The 16,248-nt window shown below is 49.8% G+C and overlaps 1 protein-coding gene across 3 annotated transcripts in view; it reads right to left on the bottom strand.

Annotated features, from left to right (window-relative positions):
• Positions 1–1,934: 1,934 nt before the first annotated feature.
• Positions 1,935–16,248, bottom strand: part of LOC129837143 (teashirt homolog 1-like) — a 38,946-nt gene continuing 24,632 nt past the window's right edge. For all 3 annotated transcript variants that reach the window (XM_055903060.1, XM_055903059.1, XM_055903058.1), the window contains one exon: positions 1,935–6,715. In XM_055903060.1, coding sequence (XP_055759035.1) covers positions 3,240–6,715 — 3,476 coding nt within the window. In that variant the 3' untranslated portion in view covers positions 1,935–3,239. The remainder of the gene's footprint in view (positions 6,716–16,248) is intronic.

Raw genomic sequence — 16,248 nt, 5'->3', positions numbered from 1 at the left:
GGAACAGACACCCATCTGACTCGTTTCCAGGAAGACAGGCACAAGCACATTCATTCCCATCATGAAGACAACGCTGATCCTTTCAGCTACGAAAACTCCAAAGGCCAGTCACAAGCCTAGCATGGGGCTCACAGCACAATAAACACCCTTACAGCTTATCATCACCCTCATCCTCATTATATGATGATTCTCAGTCATTAGTCTGTGGTATGACACTAGGTTTTTTTAATAGACTTTTTATAGACATCATTATTTTTTATCAATGATGAAGGAAAGCTAATGTTCTTTTGTGTGTGTCCTACACATAATATATCATTTTATGTAACTTGTTATAATATGTTGCACCTCATATAACCTTGTAAACACAGAATGTTGTGCGAGGTGAGTATTTCATGACAGTATTTCATCTGAGCAACTATAAGAGTCTTATAGTCAGCTTTTATTTCTTTCATCACATTCCCAGTGGGTCAGAAGTTTACATACATTCAATTAGTATTTGGTAGCATTGCCTTTAAATTGTTTAACTAGGGTCAAACATTTCAGGTAGCCTTCCACAAGCTTCCCACAATAAGTTGGGTGAATTCTGGCCCATTCCTCCTGACAGAGCTGGTGTAACTGAGTCAGGTTTGTAGGCCTCCTTGCTTGCACACACCTTCAGTTCTGCCCACAGATTTTCTATAGGATTGAGGTCAGGGCTTTGTGATGGCCACTCCCATACCTTGACTTTGTTGTCCTTAAGCCATTTTGCCACAACTTTGGAAGTATGCTTGGGGTCATTGTTCATTTGGAAGACCCATTTGCGACCAAGCTTTAACTTCCTGACTGATGTCTTGAGATGTTGCTTCAATATATCCACATAATTGTTCTTCCTCATGATGCCATCTATTTTGTGAAGTGCACCAGTCCCTCCTGCAGCAAAGCACCCCCACAACATGATGCTGCCACGCCCATGCTTCACGGTTGGGATGGTGTTCTTCGACTTGCAAGCATCCCCCTTTTTCCTCCAAACATAAAAATGGTCATTATGGCCAAACAGTTCTATTTTTGTTTCATCAGACCACAGGACATTTCTCCAAAAAGTATGATCTTTGTCCCCATGTGCAGTTGCAAACCTTAGTCTGACTTTTTTATTGCGGTTTTGGAGCAGTGACTTCTTCCTTGCTGAGCGGCCTTTCAGGTTATGTCGATATAGGACTCATTTTACTGTGGATATAGATACTTTGTACCCGTTTCCTCCAGCATCTTCACAAGGTCCTTTGCTGTTGTTCTGGGATTGATTTGCACTTTTTGCACCAAAGTACATTAATCTCTACGAGACAGAACGCGTCTCCTTCCCGAGCGGTATGACGGCTGTGAGGTCCCATGGTGTTTATACTAGCCTACTATTGTTTGTACAGATGAACGTGGTACCTTCAGGCATTTGGAAATTGCTCCCAAGGATGAACCAGACTTGTGGAAGTCTACAATTTGTTTTCTGAGGTCTTGGCAGATTTCTTTTGATTTCCCATGATACCAAGCAAAGAGGCAGTTAGTTTGAAGGTAGGCTTTGAAATACATCCACAGGTACACCTCCAATTGACTCATATGATGTCAATTAGCCTATCAGAAGCTTCTAAAGCCATGACATAATTTTCTGGAATTTTCCAAGCTGTTTAAAGGCACAGTCAACTTAGTGTATGTCAATTTCTGACCCACTGGAATTGTGATACAGTGAATTATAAGTGAAATAATCTGTCTGTAAACAATTGTTGGAAAAATGACTTGTGACATGCACAAAGTAGATGTCCCAACCAACTTGCCAAAACTATAGTACGTTAACAAGACATTTGTGGAGTGGTTGAAAAAGAGTTTTAATGACGCCAACCTAAGTGTTCGTAAACTTCCGACTTCAACTGTAAGTACTTCCATGCAAAATGAACACACTCACAAATCCATGACTGTTAACAAGAACTGTTTTGAGATTTATTTTACAATTGAGAAAAAACAAAATGAAACAAACTAATCGGTGCTAGAAATATTTTTTTTTACAATATCATTGATAAAACATTGAAATGTATAGTCATTGTGCATCGCTTAATTCTTTTTCACACCATATCATGCATCAAATTGGATGCAAGTATAATTCAAATAATTTCTGTAAACCAAGCCAAAGAAGCTAAATTCTTATTTCTTAAAAAATGACATTTTTGTGGATCTACAGTATATATCTATATACACAATTTTTTAAAACATTTTTTATTATTTTTTTTAATATAAAATGATGATATAAAAGTTAAAGAATGCACACACCTTTAAGAACAAAGAATGTTGAGCTATTGCAAATGGCAAGATATGTCTTATGGAGTATGACATTTCACTGCGAGTCATTTACATGTAAAGGACTGCTCTTTTATGGTTGAATTCAAAGCGGCAACATTTTAAAAGAGGAGTTGGTAACAAACCATACAATTGGAAAATTACTGTAAGTGATACTTCACATAAAAATGTTTTTTTTTTTAGCAAACTTGCATACTGTACGGCCATTCATTTTCACTGACTGATATGTAACCAGAAGCAGCATTTAAATTACCATGAATGTTTACATTATCTGCTTATTTTTGTAATACACTGACAGATTTCTGAGCAGGCCATTCATTATCAAAGATGTTGCAGTGTGACAAGAACCGAGAGAAGAAAATAATTTATCTTTCAAATTAAAACAGATTTTGACAAATGCAGAATATCTTAAAACATGTTCTCTTTACAAATAAAATCTTAAACGTCTATAAGGTGCTACTTCAGCCTTTCAAGGGGTTCTTCCATTCTTTTGGTGTGTACAATGAATATTCACCTTCTTCATATCAAGTATTGTACAGTTTTCTTTTCCCCTTAATTCATTTTCACCACTTTAGTCACCATTGAAACAGTAGTCGTTTTTTTTTTTTTGTCATGAAAAGATACAAAAAAAACGTGTGTTTAACCTTGGTTCACTAAAATACATGCACAGATCAGACAAATAGCATATAAATACATTACAAAATAAGTGTTAAAAAAGCTTGGCAACAAAAAAAATCGAATAAGACATGGTCCAGTCAGGCAGTATCACAACAACAAAAAAATAAGACTGATTCTGACAGCTCAGTTTGGCCCAGTGCAGTAACTGTGAACAATGTTATTTTAGTGCAATGAAATTCTGGTCAGTTACACAGCCGTCTTTCTGTCTGTTTATCTGTCTCTTCCCTCAGCTCCAGACCCCTCTACTACTTCTCCAGTTTCTCAAGAGCAGTGACGAACACCAGGTGATCTTCTGGTGACTTGCCATGGGTCTTGCTGAGGTGCAGTTTGACCGCGTGCTTGCTGACGAATGTCCGATTGCAAAGCCTGCACTGGTAAACTGAGCTAGTGTCGTCGTCTGGTGCAGTCAAGGATGCCAGGGTGCTGCCAAAAGTCATTTTGTCTGTGATCACCTTGGAGGCAGCCTGCTGCTCCCGTAGGTGCTCATTGGACAGCTTGGACAGGTCCTTCAAGCTGAAGCCCAGGTGAGACTCCAGGTGGCCGATGTAGGCGGACGCAGTCCTGAACTGCGAGGCACAGTCACCGCAGAGGAATACAGGCTGGCAGGAGTCCATGTTCTTCAGGAACTTGGTCCCACCAGTCCGCCGGAGCTGGTACTTGACGTTGGCCAGCCAGTGAGAGATGGTGGTCATGGAGAGGCCTGTGAACTTGCAGATGTGAACCCGCTCTTGGGGGCCGAGGTCCGTCATGGCGTAGCGGCCCTCCGGGGTCTCCCGCAGGCTAGAGCAGAACTGAGCCTGGAGGATGAGGAGGTGCTGGGGGTTCCAGTTGGACTGCCGCCCTTTCCTCTTCTGGACCGGGGAGAGATCGTCCAGAGCATCCTCGAACGCACTACCGTCTGCGTCTGACTTCTCGGAGATGGATGACGGGGCGGAGGACTTGGGTGTCAGTCTGCCTGTTAGGTTCTTCACCATGTCTGAAATGTCCATCAAAGCATTCTCTCTCAGAGGAGAAGAAATGTCAGAGAGAGACAGGCTTGACATTATGGGTTTGTTACCATTTATGCTGCTGTTGATGACAGTGCTGCTGTTGCTGTTGTTGTTGTTGCTGTTGTTGTTGTTGCTGTTGTTGTTGTTGCTGTTTTTGGACTTCCTCAGGTCCATAGGCTGGTCGTTGCTCTCGTACTGATAGTAGCAGTTGATGGGCTCGGGTTGCTTGGCTTGAGTCTGGTTGAAGGCCGGTTTCTCCATCATGCTGTTGCTGATCTTGTAGAGCATGGCCAGCGGGTCGCCCGCGGGGCTAACGGGCTTGGAGGCCTTGCCCAGGTGGTCGTTCATGATTGACTGAAGTGCGCTGAGGGGGTTGATGAAAGGCCTCTCTGGTGAGTGATCGGTGAAGATGCCCAAGCTGTTGGCGCCGTTGGTGATGGGTGACTGGCGAGTCTCTGGGCCGTTCTTTGAATGGCTGTGGCGGTTGTCTACCAGGCTCTCTTTGGGCTCCTTCTTGCAGACCAGCTCCGACTCTACATTTCCAGGGCTGCTGTTCCTCACGAGGGGCTTCCCGACGGTGAGGTCATTGGGCGCTGACTGGTGGTCCCTCTGCTCTTTCAGTACAGGAGACGGCGACTTGAGGGAGGATGGATGCCTGTGGCGGTCCAAGCTGACCATCTTCTCCTCTTTCTTCACAGCAGCAGCAGCAGCAGCTTTCCTTGTGACCTTCTCCACCAGCTCTTCCATGGCAGTAACATTGCTCCTGAGAGAGGTCGGAGATGCGGGGCTCCTGGGGGAGTGGATCACTGAGCCGGAGTCCTGGGTCACCAGCCCGCGGAGCCCGCTGTTGAACACCGGCTGGATCTGCACACTCTGGACCGAGGAGTGCAGTGCTGCATGCTTCATGTGGCCCTGGAGCTGGTAAGCAGCGTGGATGCTGGGGTAGCCACCACCCCACTGAGGCGTGCCCGTCTGGGCCTTGCTGATGGCACTGGACACAGTGTTCTCCAGGGACTTGAGGATGTCCAAACCTCCTTTAGGAGCCTCCTCCAGGTCCTCCTCTGTCAGATACTTATATGAGCCAGCGTTCACCTCAGTCTTCTCACCTGGCTCTTCCTTCTCCTCTTTGATCTTTTTCTCCCCGGGTTCGCTCGCCTCCATCCTCTCGTCTTCCGGTTCTCTCTTTTCGTCAGAGCCGCAGGAGAGTGCAGGGGAGACAGGCTGAGATTTGACACTGGGGACGGGAAGCCTGTTGGTGGTGGGTGGCAGAGGGATGGATTGGATCTTCTCCTCCACCACTGGGTCAAACACTAGCTGCTTGCCCTTTTTTGAGGCGGAGTTGGTGACCTTGAGGAAGTGGCCCGTGACCATCATGTGGGCAGTCAGCTGCTGCAGTGTATCATGGGAGCTCCCGCACTCCATGCACTTCAGGATCTGGGCCTTGCGAGCCTCGAACTGCCAAGTGTAGCTGGCACCGTTCTGATAGCCGTAGCGGTTGTTGGGTGTGACATAGGGGTTTGTCGTGGACTTGGGGTCTTTCCCAATGTCCCCTTGGGGCATGTGGCCACCGCTACCATGTACAGAGTCTGGGGAGCATGGGGATACCAGGGCGTCCTGGAGGGCTCTTTTTTTGGCAGAGGGCATCAGTTTAGTGGCCAGGGATGGCATCGGTTCTTTGAGAGGCACTTTCTGGTAATGCTTGGTCTTGATCATGTGGACGCTCAGGTCCTGCAGAGACTCGAAGGAGTGGCCGCAGTACATGCACTTGAGCACCTTCTGAGCGTCCTCTTTGCCCTCCATCTCCATCAGGGAGCGCTTGCGGGGCTTGGACCAGCGCTTGCCCCGCTCTTCCTCCTTGTCCTTGTTGTCGTCACGGTAGTGGCCCGACTCGTTCATGTGGACCGTGAGCCCCACCAGCGTGTCGTAGGCGCCGCTGCAGTCTTTGCAGCGGAACTTGCTGGCGCCGGTGAAGACTGAGCCGTAGAGCTTGTTGTTCTGGCGGTAGAGCTGCACCGTGCTGAACAGGCTGGGCTCAGGCAGCAGTTGGTAAGGGGTATGCTGGAAGGTCTTAGCCAAGGCTGCCTGGTGCCAGTCATAGGCCACAGCCCCACCGTTACAAGCACCACCACCGCCACTGCTGGTGCCACTGTTGCTACTGATGGAGTTAGCCGCGGTGCCGTTAGAGCTGCCACTGCTTGTTTGGTGGTTGGCGGTGGCGGTACTTCTTCTCCCATTGTGGTGGTGGCTGCTAGCATTGCTGTTCTCACTATTGTTGTTGTTGTGTGTGGTGGTAGTGGTGGGGCTGGTGGCGGTGGGGATGGCGCCAGCAGTAGCCGGTGTGGCTTTCATGATGTCCATGGCAATGCTGGACCAGGAGGCATCTGAGATCAGGTTTGCATAGACAGCTTTCATCTGAGCCAGGCTGTCCCTCAGGGAGAGACCATTGTTCGGTCCAGAGGGGAGGGGGGCTTCCTCCCTCTCATGGCCATCCCTGGAGGAGGTGCTCTTGAAGTCTGTGAGCCGGTCGCTGGCATCGCTGAGCGGGGAGCCGTAGCCGGCGTCTGGGTTGGTGCCGTTGCTGAGTGGAGAGGCCCGGTAGCTGGGCGGCTGGCCTCCATCCTCTTCCTCGTTGCAAAGGTACGCGGTGTCCTCCCCGTTCAGTGACAGCCCGTCATCCTGCAGGTGTTCCTCGTCGACTGCTCCTGCCTTAAACTCGTCCTCTGGTGAGTAAGCTGGAAGAGAGAGCGACAGAGAAAAGGGAAAAAGGAGGTCAACAAAGTGAAATAAAAGATTTACAATGCACTAACACGACCACTGACAAAACATAGCGATGAATAATCTGTGGCAGGAAATATGGGCTTTTATCTGTGTGTGTGTGTGTGTGTGTGTGTGTGTGTGTGTGTGTGTGTGTGTGTGCGCGCGCGTGTGTGCGCGTGTGTGTGCGTGTGTGTGCGTGTGTGTGTCTTTGAGTGTCAGTGGTGAAGAAATCTAGTTTCATAGAGAAAAAAGACACCAAAGTGTTGACACTTTCTTTCTTTACTCCCTATTTCATTGCCCATGCCTCCTGTTCCCTGGGATATCACTAACTGCTTGGCCTTGTTAACCAGCTACTTGACTCTCCTCCTATCCTTCTCCCTCATGCCTTATCTCTACACCCAATCATTCAACACACACACACACACACACACACACGCACACACAGTGAACTTCACTTTGTTTAGTCATTCACATGGTGAGCTTACGCAACCAATCAGGAGGGAGGGAAACAAAACAAGCATTCTGGGATGTTGCAGCGTCTCCTTCACCCACACTCATGTGCCAAAGGCCACTCTCGCTGAGTTAACAAATACAATTATATTAAATACCAGACAGTACTGTCAAGTCGTCTCTACAATGTCAAATAGGGGAGTGACACTCCTCGACTGTCTCCGTTACGTTTGACAGCGTTATTGAGAGGGGGGACGTGGGTATGGGTCACACTATACATGGCGTTCTGTATCATTTTCCTTGACACATACAGCGTGTAGACAACTTATCATCAAAAACACGGGCTGAAACTAAATAATGCACAGGTTAGACAACGAGAGAGAGAGAGAGAGAGAGAGAAAGAGAGAGAGAGAGAGAGAGAGAGAATGGGAAAATATTGTGAGGGTGTCTGCGAGCAAGTAGAACGTCAGGGAGAGGGGGGGACAGAGTAAAAAGAGGTGGAGAGAGGGAGGGAGACAGGAAAGACGGCCCCCTCAGTCCTCCCTTTATCTCCTTCCTCCATGGCGAGATGTGTGTCCCAGATGCCAGCATCAGTCTCTCCTGATGAAACAGACGTGCTGTCAGCTCCAAACAGCACGCTAACCTGTCATATCATCATCTAAGTGGACATAATACCTGATATATGTGCACTGGCACCATTTACTGCTGCTTGAGAGGAGATGGGAGGGAAAAAAGGCGAGCAGCTGCATACAGAAGCGTGTGGATGTGTGTGTGTGTGTGTGTGCCTGCATTGGTGTGTGCAATTCGCATGTGCTCATGCGTGTAGGTTTTCACACGGTAGCTTTCGAACATAAAGGCCCTAACGTGGTCTATAGGTTTGTATTTTCTGTCTATGACTGATAGGCCCTTCTCTCCAAACGAGCCACATACTGTATTCTCCTCATTCTCTTGATTCCTGACAGGATCTGGAGGGAAACGAGCGCAGCACAGGAGAACCTGGCTGTGTTTCAATCCCACTGACAGACAGAAGCTGAGACAGTTCCTAAAACTCTGAAAATCCCTAACACAGCAGATTAGCATTAGCTGTATACTGTACAAACTCTAACTGTAAGACATGTCCCCGTTATTATGCCAGCCTTCCCCTCACCAACGGCCAACTTGTGCTTGAAAAGAAAGAGGACTATGAAATCATACAGTAAAATGGCTATTCAGTCGTCACTAGCCTCTGATCAGTTCCAGTGAACTCATGTGAATTACCCACGTGAATAACTATGTCCACATCATCGGTGCCAAAAACGGCATTTTGGCAGCCCCACAAATCTACGTAATGAAAAGGTGAATGGAACGGAAGAAAAATATCTGTGAGTGAATAACAAAATACAGAATAGGGAGGGGAGGGGCAGGGAATGGTGAACGACAGGACGTGAAGGAAACCCTTTGACGATAGCTGTCAATCAAATGCTTATCCCCTCATGTTGTCATGGAAACAACAAAGAGAGCCTGCCGACAAAAGAACGACCTAAAACATCTGTAAAATCACAGGTTGGAAAGTGGAAGGCTTCAGAAACCATGAATATGGGATATTATGATGAAACACATAAGAAAATTAAGCCTAGGTAGAGAATTGTGAAACATAAAATCTACATATTTTGACGATGTGATTAAATTGCAAGCAGATGACAATGAACCCCCCCCCCCCCCCAAAAAAATAAAATGTAAAAATAGGACAGCTTTACCAGTTCAACCATTCATGAAACCCGATCGAACACAACGACTCAAAATCCGACTGGTGACCGAATCCCGCCTCCTCAACGTGTCCTAGACCTAGACGCACATACGAGGGGAGACGGGAGCGAGGGGAGGGGTTTGGCGTGCCGTCCCCGGTGGTTTAGCTTGCCGAGCGGGTGATGGCTGTGAGCGGGGCCATCTGCACGGGCGTAAAGGCGCCTGTCACTTCTGCTCCGGGACGCCTCGCCGTCAAGGGGACAGGTGGTGGCGCGGCCAGGATGTGTCCGAGGCCTGTGCTGTCACAAACGGCCGGGATCAAGCCACGCCATGTCACCGCAACACACACACTGAACGTCACGCCATTTCTGGGCACCACACACACGTACACATAATAAACATCATCAACACAATGGAAGATCTACATTGTTTTGAAAAAAGGGGTTAGTGGACAGTCCATCTATATTATGCGCCACAAACTACACTATCAGTAACAGGCCTACTGCACGTCTGTGGACATGTTACAGGGGAGCCTTAACTGTTACCAAACAGAGTAAACCCTAGCCACGTCTCACGTGACGGGGGTTTCCAGATGTGTGTGTAGTCTTGTCGGAGAGTAGACGGACAGACAGACAGACCGACAGAGAGACACGGGTTTAGAAGGTGTTACGATTAATGAGTCTAGGATGACTGTGTTCCTTTTCACTCTGTACGATCTCAACATAATGTTAGACCTGGAGGTGACACGCACACGCACACACACACACACCCTAGTCTGTTTCCTTTGATTTGGGGAATAATAAATTAAATGTAATCACATGCACATCAGCGTTTTAGCAGAGAATGGATCACTTCTTCTCAAACTTTGGCATCTCGGTATGGCCCTTCCATTTTGTGTTTTTGTTGTCTTTCCGAATTCTGCTAGTTGTTAAATCAATAAACCTCTCTGTCAGGCTGGCGGTGCCTCACCATTTGGCCGCCATCAAACCCAAACAAAACAGATAAGAAAAGCAGAAAGGCGATGAAACGAGAGAGGGAGAGAGAGGGAGGGAGGGAGAGAACGGGGGATGAGACCAGTCAGTTACTCCGCCATCCGACCCCATTTCCCGTCCCCAACACCCCTCCTATTTCCTTACACACATCTCTCTATTTATCTGATGTGATTTTGGGAAGAGGGGTGCAATCACCGCAGTCATTTGCGCCACTAATGTCCAATCCCAGCCCCCTTCACTCATGTGATTTAGGCTGGTGTTGGAGTGGGCTAGTGGGGGTATGGGGAGCTGGGAGGGAGGTGGGGGGCCAGGGGCCATTTATCCCACGCTCTAATGGGAAACTGGCAGTCTTATTCCTTCCCCTACATTCTGTTTGTCACCCCGCTCCTCCATTACAGTCCTCTCAGCCCTGATGGCTTTGGACAGGAGCTGATCAAAAAGCCATCGCTTGACCTACGCGCCGTGGCAGCCCGACGAGAACGACTCGCGCCAGCCAGAGAGAGAGGGATGAGATAGAGGAGAAGGGGGAGGTGGGGGGGTAGGATGAGTGTATGTGAAGGGGATGAGGAGGACGGGTGGGGGGGTGATAGCTCCTCGGACCAGGACAAGAGGGGAGGGGGTTGTAAATAAAATGACATTATTACTTATTCTGTCCCGTCATGTAGAAAACCCAATTATGGTAATGTCTGCTGCCGGGCCCGTCGTGTCAGAGAGAGGGAGAGCAGACAGAGAGCATGCTGGGTTGTGGATTCCTCTGGAGCGGCTAACGTGAGAGAGCAGTGGTCTGCCTGCGTGTCGGTCTGCCCACCGAGGCCCTCCTCTCCCTCCCCTGACGGTACACACTTAGAAAAAAGGGTTCCAAATGGGTTCTTTGGCTGTCCCCATAGGAGAAACCTTTTTGGCTCAAGGTAGAACTATTTTGGGTTCCATGTAACATTTTCTGGGGAAAGGGTTCTATATGGAACTCAATATAAAAATATATAAAAATAAAAAAACTTTATTTAACCAGGTAGGCCAGTTGAGAACAAGTTCTCATTTACAACTGCGACCTGGCCAAGATAAAGCAAAGCAGTGTGACACAAACAATAACACAGAGATGGAATAAACAAACATACAGTCAATAACACAATATATATATATATATTTTTAAGTCTATGTACAGTGTGTGCAAATGAGGTAAGATAATGGAGGTAAGGCATAAATAGGCCATAGTGGGGAAATAATGGCATTGAAGCTTGTCTGGAGGTTAGTTAACACAGTGTCCAAAGGGCCAGAAGTATACAGGATGGTGTCATCTGCGTAGAGGTGGATCAGAGAATCACTAGCAGCAAGAGCGACATCGTTGATGTATACAGAGAAAAGAGTCGGCCCGAGAATTGAACCCTGTGGCACCCCCATAGAGACTGCCAGAGGTCTGGACAACAGGCCCTCCGATTTGACACACTGAACTTTATCTGAGAAGTAGTTGGTGAACCAGGCGAGGCAGTCATTTGAGAAACCAAGGCTGTTGAGTCTGCCGATAAGAATAAGGTGATTGATAGAGTCAAAAAAGCCTTGGCCAGGTTGATGAAGACGGCTGCACAGTACTGTCTTTTATCGATGGCGGTTATCATATCGTTTAGGACCTTGAGCGAGGCTGAGGTGCACCCATGACCAGCTCGGAAACCAGATTGCATAGCGGAGAAGTTACGGTGGGATTCGAAAGGGTCGGTGATCTGTTTGTTAACTTGGCTTTCGAAGACCTAAGAAAGGCAGGGTAGGATAGATATAGGTCTGTAGCAGTTTGGGTCTACAGTGACTCCCCCTTTGAAGAGGGGGCTGACCGCGGCAGCTTTTCAATCTTTGGGGATCTCAAACGATACCAAAGAGAGGTTGAACAGGCTAGTAATAGGGGTTGCAACAATTTTGGCTGATCATTTTAGAAAGAGAGGGTCTAGCCCTGCTGATTTGTAGGAGTCCAGATTTTGCAGATCTTTCAGAGCATCAGCTATCTGGATTTGGGTGAAGGAGAAATGGGGGAGGCTTGGGCAAGTTGCTGTGGGGGGTACAGGGCTGTTTACCAGGGTAGGGGTGGCCAGGTGGAAAGCATGGCCAGCCGTAGAAAAATACTTATTGAAATTCTCAATTATTGTAGATTTTTCAGTGGTGACATTGTTTCCTAGCCTCAGTGCAGTGGGCAGCTGGGAGGAGGTGCTCTTATTCTCCATGGACTTTACAGTGTCCCAGAACTTTCTGGAGTTTGTGCTGCAGGATGAAAATTTCTGTTTGAAAAAGCTAGCCTTTGCTTTCCTAACTGTCTGTGTATATTGGTTCCTAACTTCCCTGAAAAGTTGCATATCGCGGGGGCTATTCGATGCTAATGCAGAACGCCGCAGGATGTTTTTGTGCTGGTCAAGGGCAGTCAGGTCTGGAGTGAACCACGGTCTGTATCTGTTCCTGGTTCTAAATTTGTTTAATGGGGCGTGCTTATTTAAGATTGTGAGGAATTCGCTTTTAAAGAATAACCAGGCATCTTCTATTGACGGAATGAGGTCAATATCCTCCCAGGATACCCGGGCCTGGTCGATTAGAAAGGCCTGCTCGCTGAAGTGTTTTAGGGAGAGTTTGACAGTGATAGGGTTCTAGGGTTCTACATGGAACCAAAAGGGTTTTTCCTGGAACCAAAAATGTTCTTCAAAGGGTTCTCCTAAAGGGACGGCCGAATAACCGTTTTAGGTTCTAGATAGCACCTTTTTTTCCTACGATTGTAGGCACAACAGCGGGCCAGCATTTGGGCCTGGCACCCTCCGCTCTGGGCCTGGCACCCTCCGCTCTGGGCCTGGCACCCTCCACTCTGGGCCTGGCACCCTCCACTCTGGGCCTGGCACCCTCCACTCTGGGCCTGGCACCCTCCACTCTGGGCCTGGCACCCTCCACTCTGGGCCTGGCACCCTCCACTCTGGGCCTGGCACCCTCCACTCTGGGCCTGGCACCCTCCACTCTGGGCCTGGCACCCTACGCTCTGGGCCTGGCACCCTCCGCTCTGGGCCTGGCACCCTCCACTCTGGGCCTGGCACCCTCCACTCCCCACCCTCCATGATACAGTGGGTTGCATACAGGACCATATAGAGTAGGCTACATGTAGATGTGTAAGAGAGAACGGATATCTACTGTAAGTGTCTGGAGTTTAGCACCACTGGAGGGACCATCTTACCTAAAAACTTAAGAGGTAAAAAGTATTTGTAAAATACAGAGAAATCAAAAGATATAAGATAATTATCCATTTCTGCAATACGTTATTTGTTTCCCTTGCATCGTCTTCCTAAGTCCTCATATCTAGTCTGGAGATGTGCGTGATATAGGTTCTCCTAAAACAATCCCCCTCCACTGCCACCCCCACCTCTGTCCACCTCCTCCTCCTTTCCTTTCCTTTTCCTCCCTCCCTTGCTTCTCTCTCTCTCTCTTGTCCTCCACACTGGTCCAACCACCGACGTCAGCCCCTCCCGAGTGGAAGAATAGAGCATATGGCCAAGCACCTAAAGAGCCTTAAATAACTGCTGCGCCATTCCACCTCACCGTACCGATTCATCTCCACTCATTTGAGAAAACTGCCAGCCGGAGGAGAGTGGAGCGGTGGCAGCACACACTATTCCTGTAGACAGAGCCGGAGCGGTGGCAGCACACACTATTCCTGTAGACAGAGCCGGAGCGGTGGCAGCATACACTATTCCTGTAGACAGAGCCGGAGCGGTGGCAGCATACACTATTCCTGTAGACAGAGCCGGAGCGGTGGCAGCATACACTATTCCTGTAGACAGAGCCGGAGCGGTGGCAGCACACACTATTCCTGTAGACAGAGCCGGAGCGGTGGCAGCACACACTATTCCTGTAGACAGAGCCGGAGCGGTGGCAGCATACACTATTCCTGTAGACAGAGCGGAGCGGTGGCAGCACACACTATTCCTGTAGACAGAGCCGGAGCGGTGGCAGCACACACTATTCCTGTAGACAGAGCCGGAGCGGTGGCAGCATACATTATTCCTGTAGACAGAGCCGGAGCGGTGGCAGCACACACTATTCCTGTAGACAGAGCCGGAGCGGTGGCAGCACACACTATTCCTGTAGACAGAGCCGGAGCGGTGGCAGCATACACTATTCCTGTAGACAGAGCGGAGCGGTGGCAGCACACACTATTCCTGTAGACAGAGCCGGAGCGGTGGCAGCACACACTATTCCTGTAGACAGAGTCGGAGCGGTGGCAGCACACACTATTCCTGTAGACAGAGCCGGAGCGGTGGCAGCATACACTATTCCTGTAGACAGAGCCGGAGCGGTGGCAGCATACACTATTCCTGTAGACAGAGCCGGAGCGGTGGCAGCATACACTATTCCTGTAGACAGAGCCGGAGCGGTGGCCGCACACACTATTCCTGTAGACAGAGCCGGAGCGGTGGCCGCCGACACTATTCCTGTAGACAGAGCCGGAGCGGTGGCCGCCGACACTATTCCTGTAGACAGAGCGGAGCGGTGGCAGCACACACTATTCCTGTAGACAGAGCCGGAGCGGTGGCCGCCGACACTATTCCTGTAGACAGAGCGGAGCGGTGGCAGCATACACTATTCCTGTAGACAGAGCGGAGCGGTGGCAGCATACACTATTCCTGTAGACAGAGCCGGAGCGGTGGCCGCCGACACTATTCCTGTAGACAGAGCGGAGCGGTGGCAGCACACACTATTCCTGTAGACAGAGCCGGAGCGGTGGCCGCCGACACTATTCCTGTAGACAGAGCCGGAGCGGTGGCCGCCGACACTATTCCTGTAGACAGAGCGGAGCGGGGGCAGCACACACTATTCCTGTAGACAGAGCCGGAGCGGTGGCCGCACACACTATTCCTGTAGACAGAGCCGGAGCGGTGGCCGCCGACACTATTCCTGTAGACAGAGCGGAGCGGTGGCAGCACACACTATTCCTGTAGACAGAGCCGGAGCGGTGGCCGCCGACACTATTCCTGTAGACAGAGCGGAGCGGTGGCAGCATACACTATTCCTGTAGACAGAGCCGGAGCGGTGGCAGCATACACTATTCCTGTAGACAGAGCCGGAGCGGTGGCCGCACACACTATTCCTGTAGACAGAGCCGGAGCGGTGGCAGCACACACTATTCCTGTAGACAGAGCCGGAGCGGTGGCAGCACACACTATTCCTGTAGACAGAGCCGGAGCGGTGGCCGCACACACTATTCCTGTAGACAGAGCCGGAGCGGTGGCAGCACACACTATTCCTGTAGACAGAGCGGAGCGGTGGCAGCACACACTATTCCTGTAGACAGAGCCGGAGCGGTGGCAGCACACACTATTCCTGTAGACAGAGCCGGAGCGGTGGCAGCACACACTATTCCTGTAGACAGAGCGGAGCGGTGGCAGCATACACTATTCCTGTAGACAGAGCCGGAGCGGTGGCAGCACACACTATTCCTGTAGACAGAGCCGGAGCGGTGGCAGCACACACTATTCCTGTAGACAGAGCCGGAGCGGTGGCAGCACACACTATTCCTGTAGACAGAGCCGGAGCGGTGGCAGCACACACTATTCCTGTAGACAGAGCCGGAGCGGTGGCAGCACACACTATTCCTGTAGACAGAGCCGGAGCGGTGGCAGCACACACTATTCCTGTAGACAGAGCCGGAGCGGTGGCAGCACACACTATTCCTGTAGACAGAGCCGGAGCGGTGGCAGCACACACTATTCCTGTAGACAGAGCCGGAGCGGTGGCAGCACACACTATTCCTGTAGACAGAGCCGGAGCGGTGGCAGCATACACTATTCCTGTAGACAGAGCCGGAGCGGTGGCAGCACACACTATTCCTGTAGACAGAGCCGGAGCGGTGGCCGCATACACTATTCCTGTAGACAGAGCCGGAGCGGTGGCCGCATACACTATTCCTGTAGACAGAGCCGGAGCGGTGGCAGCATACACTATTCCTGTAGACAGAGCCGGAGCGGTGGCAGCACACACTATTCCTGTAGACAGAGCCGGAGCGGTGGCAGCACACACTATTCCTGTAGACAGAGCCGGAGCGGTGGCAGCACACACTATTCCTGTAGACAGAGCCGGAGCGGTGGCAGCACACACTATTCCTGTAGACAGAGCCGGAGCGGTGGCAGCACACACTATTCCTGTAGACAGAGCGGAGCGGTGGCAGCATACACTATTCCTGTAGACAGAGCCGGAGCGGTGGCAGCATACACTATTCCTGTAGACAGAGCCGGAGCGCGCGCGCGTGTGTAGACATGTTTAACAATACTTGTAGGGACCAGAAGAACAGTAAACAAACCAACATTTGACCGACAGGGGACATTTTG

The sequence above is a fragment of the Salvelinus fontinalis genome, chromosome 38 (genome assembly GCF_029448725.1).
Source record: "Salvelinus fontinalis isolate EN_2023a chromosome 38, ASM2944872v1, whole genome shotgun sequence".
In the NCBI taxonomy this organism is placed as follows: Eukaryota; Metazoa; Chordata; class Actinopteri; order Salmoniformes; family Salmonidae; genus Salvelinus; species Salvelinus fontinalis.
Note: the sequence above shows the minus strand (reverse complement) of the source record. Positions and strands in the feature narration are given on the sequence as shown.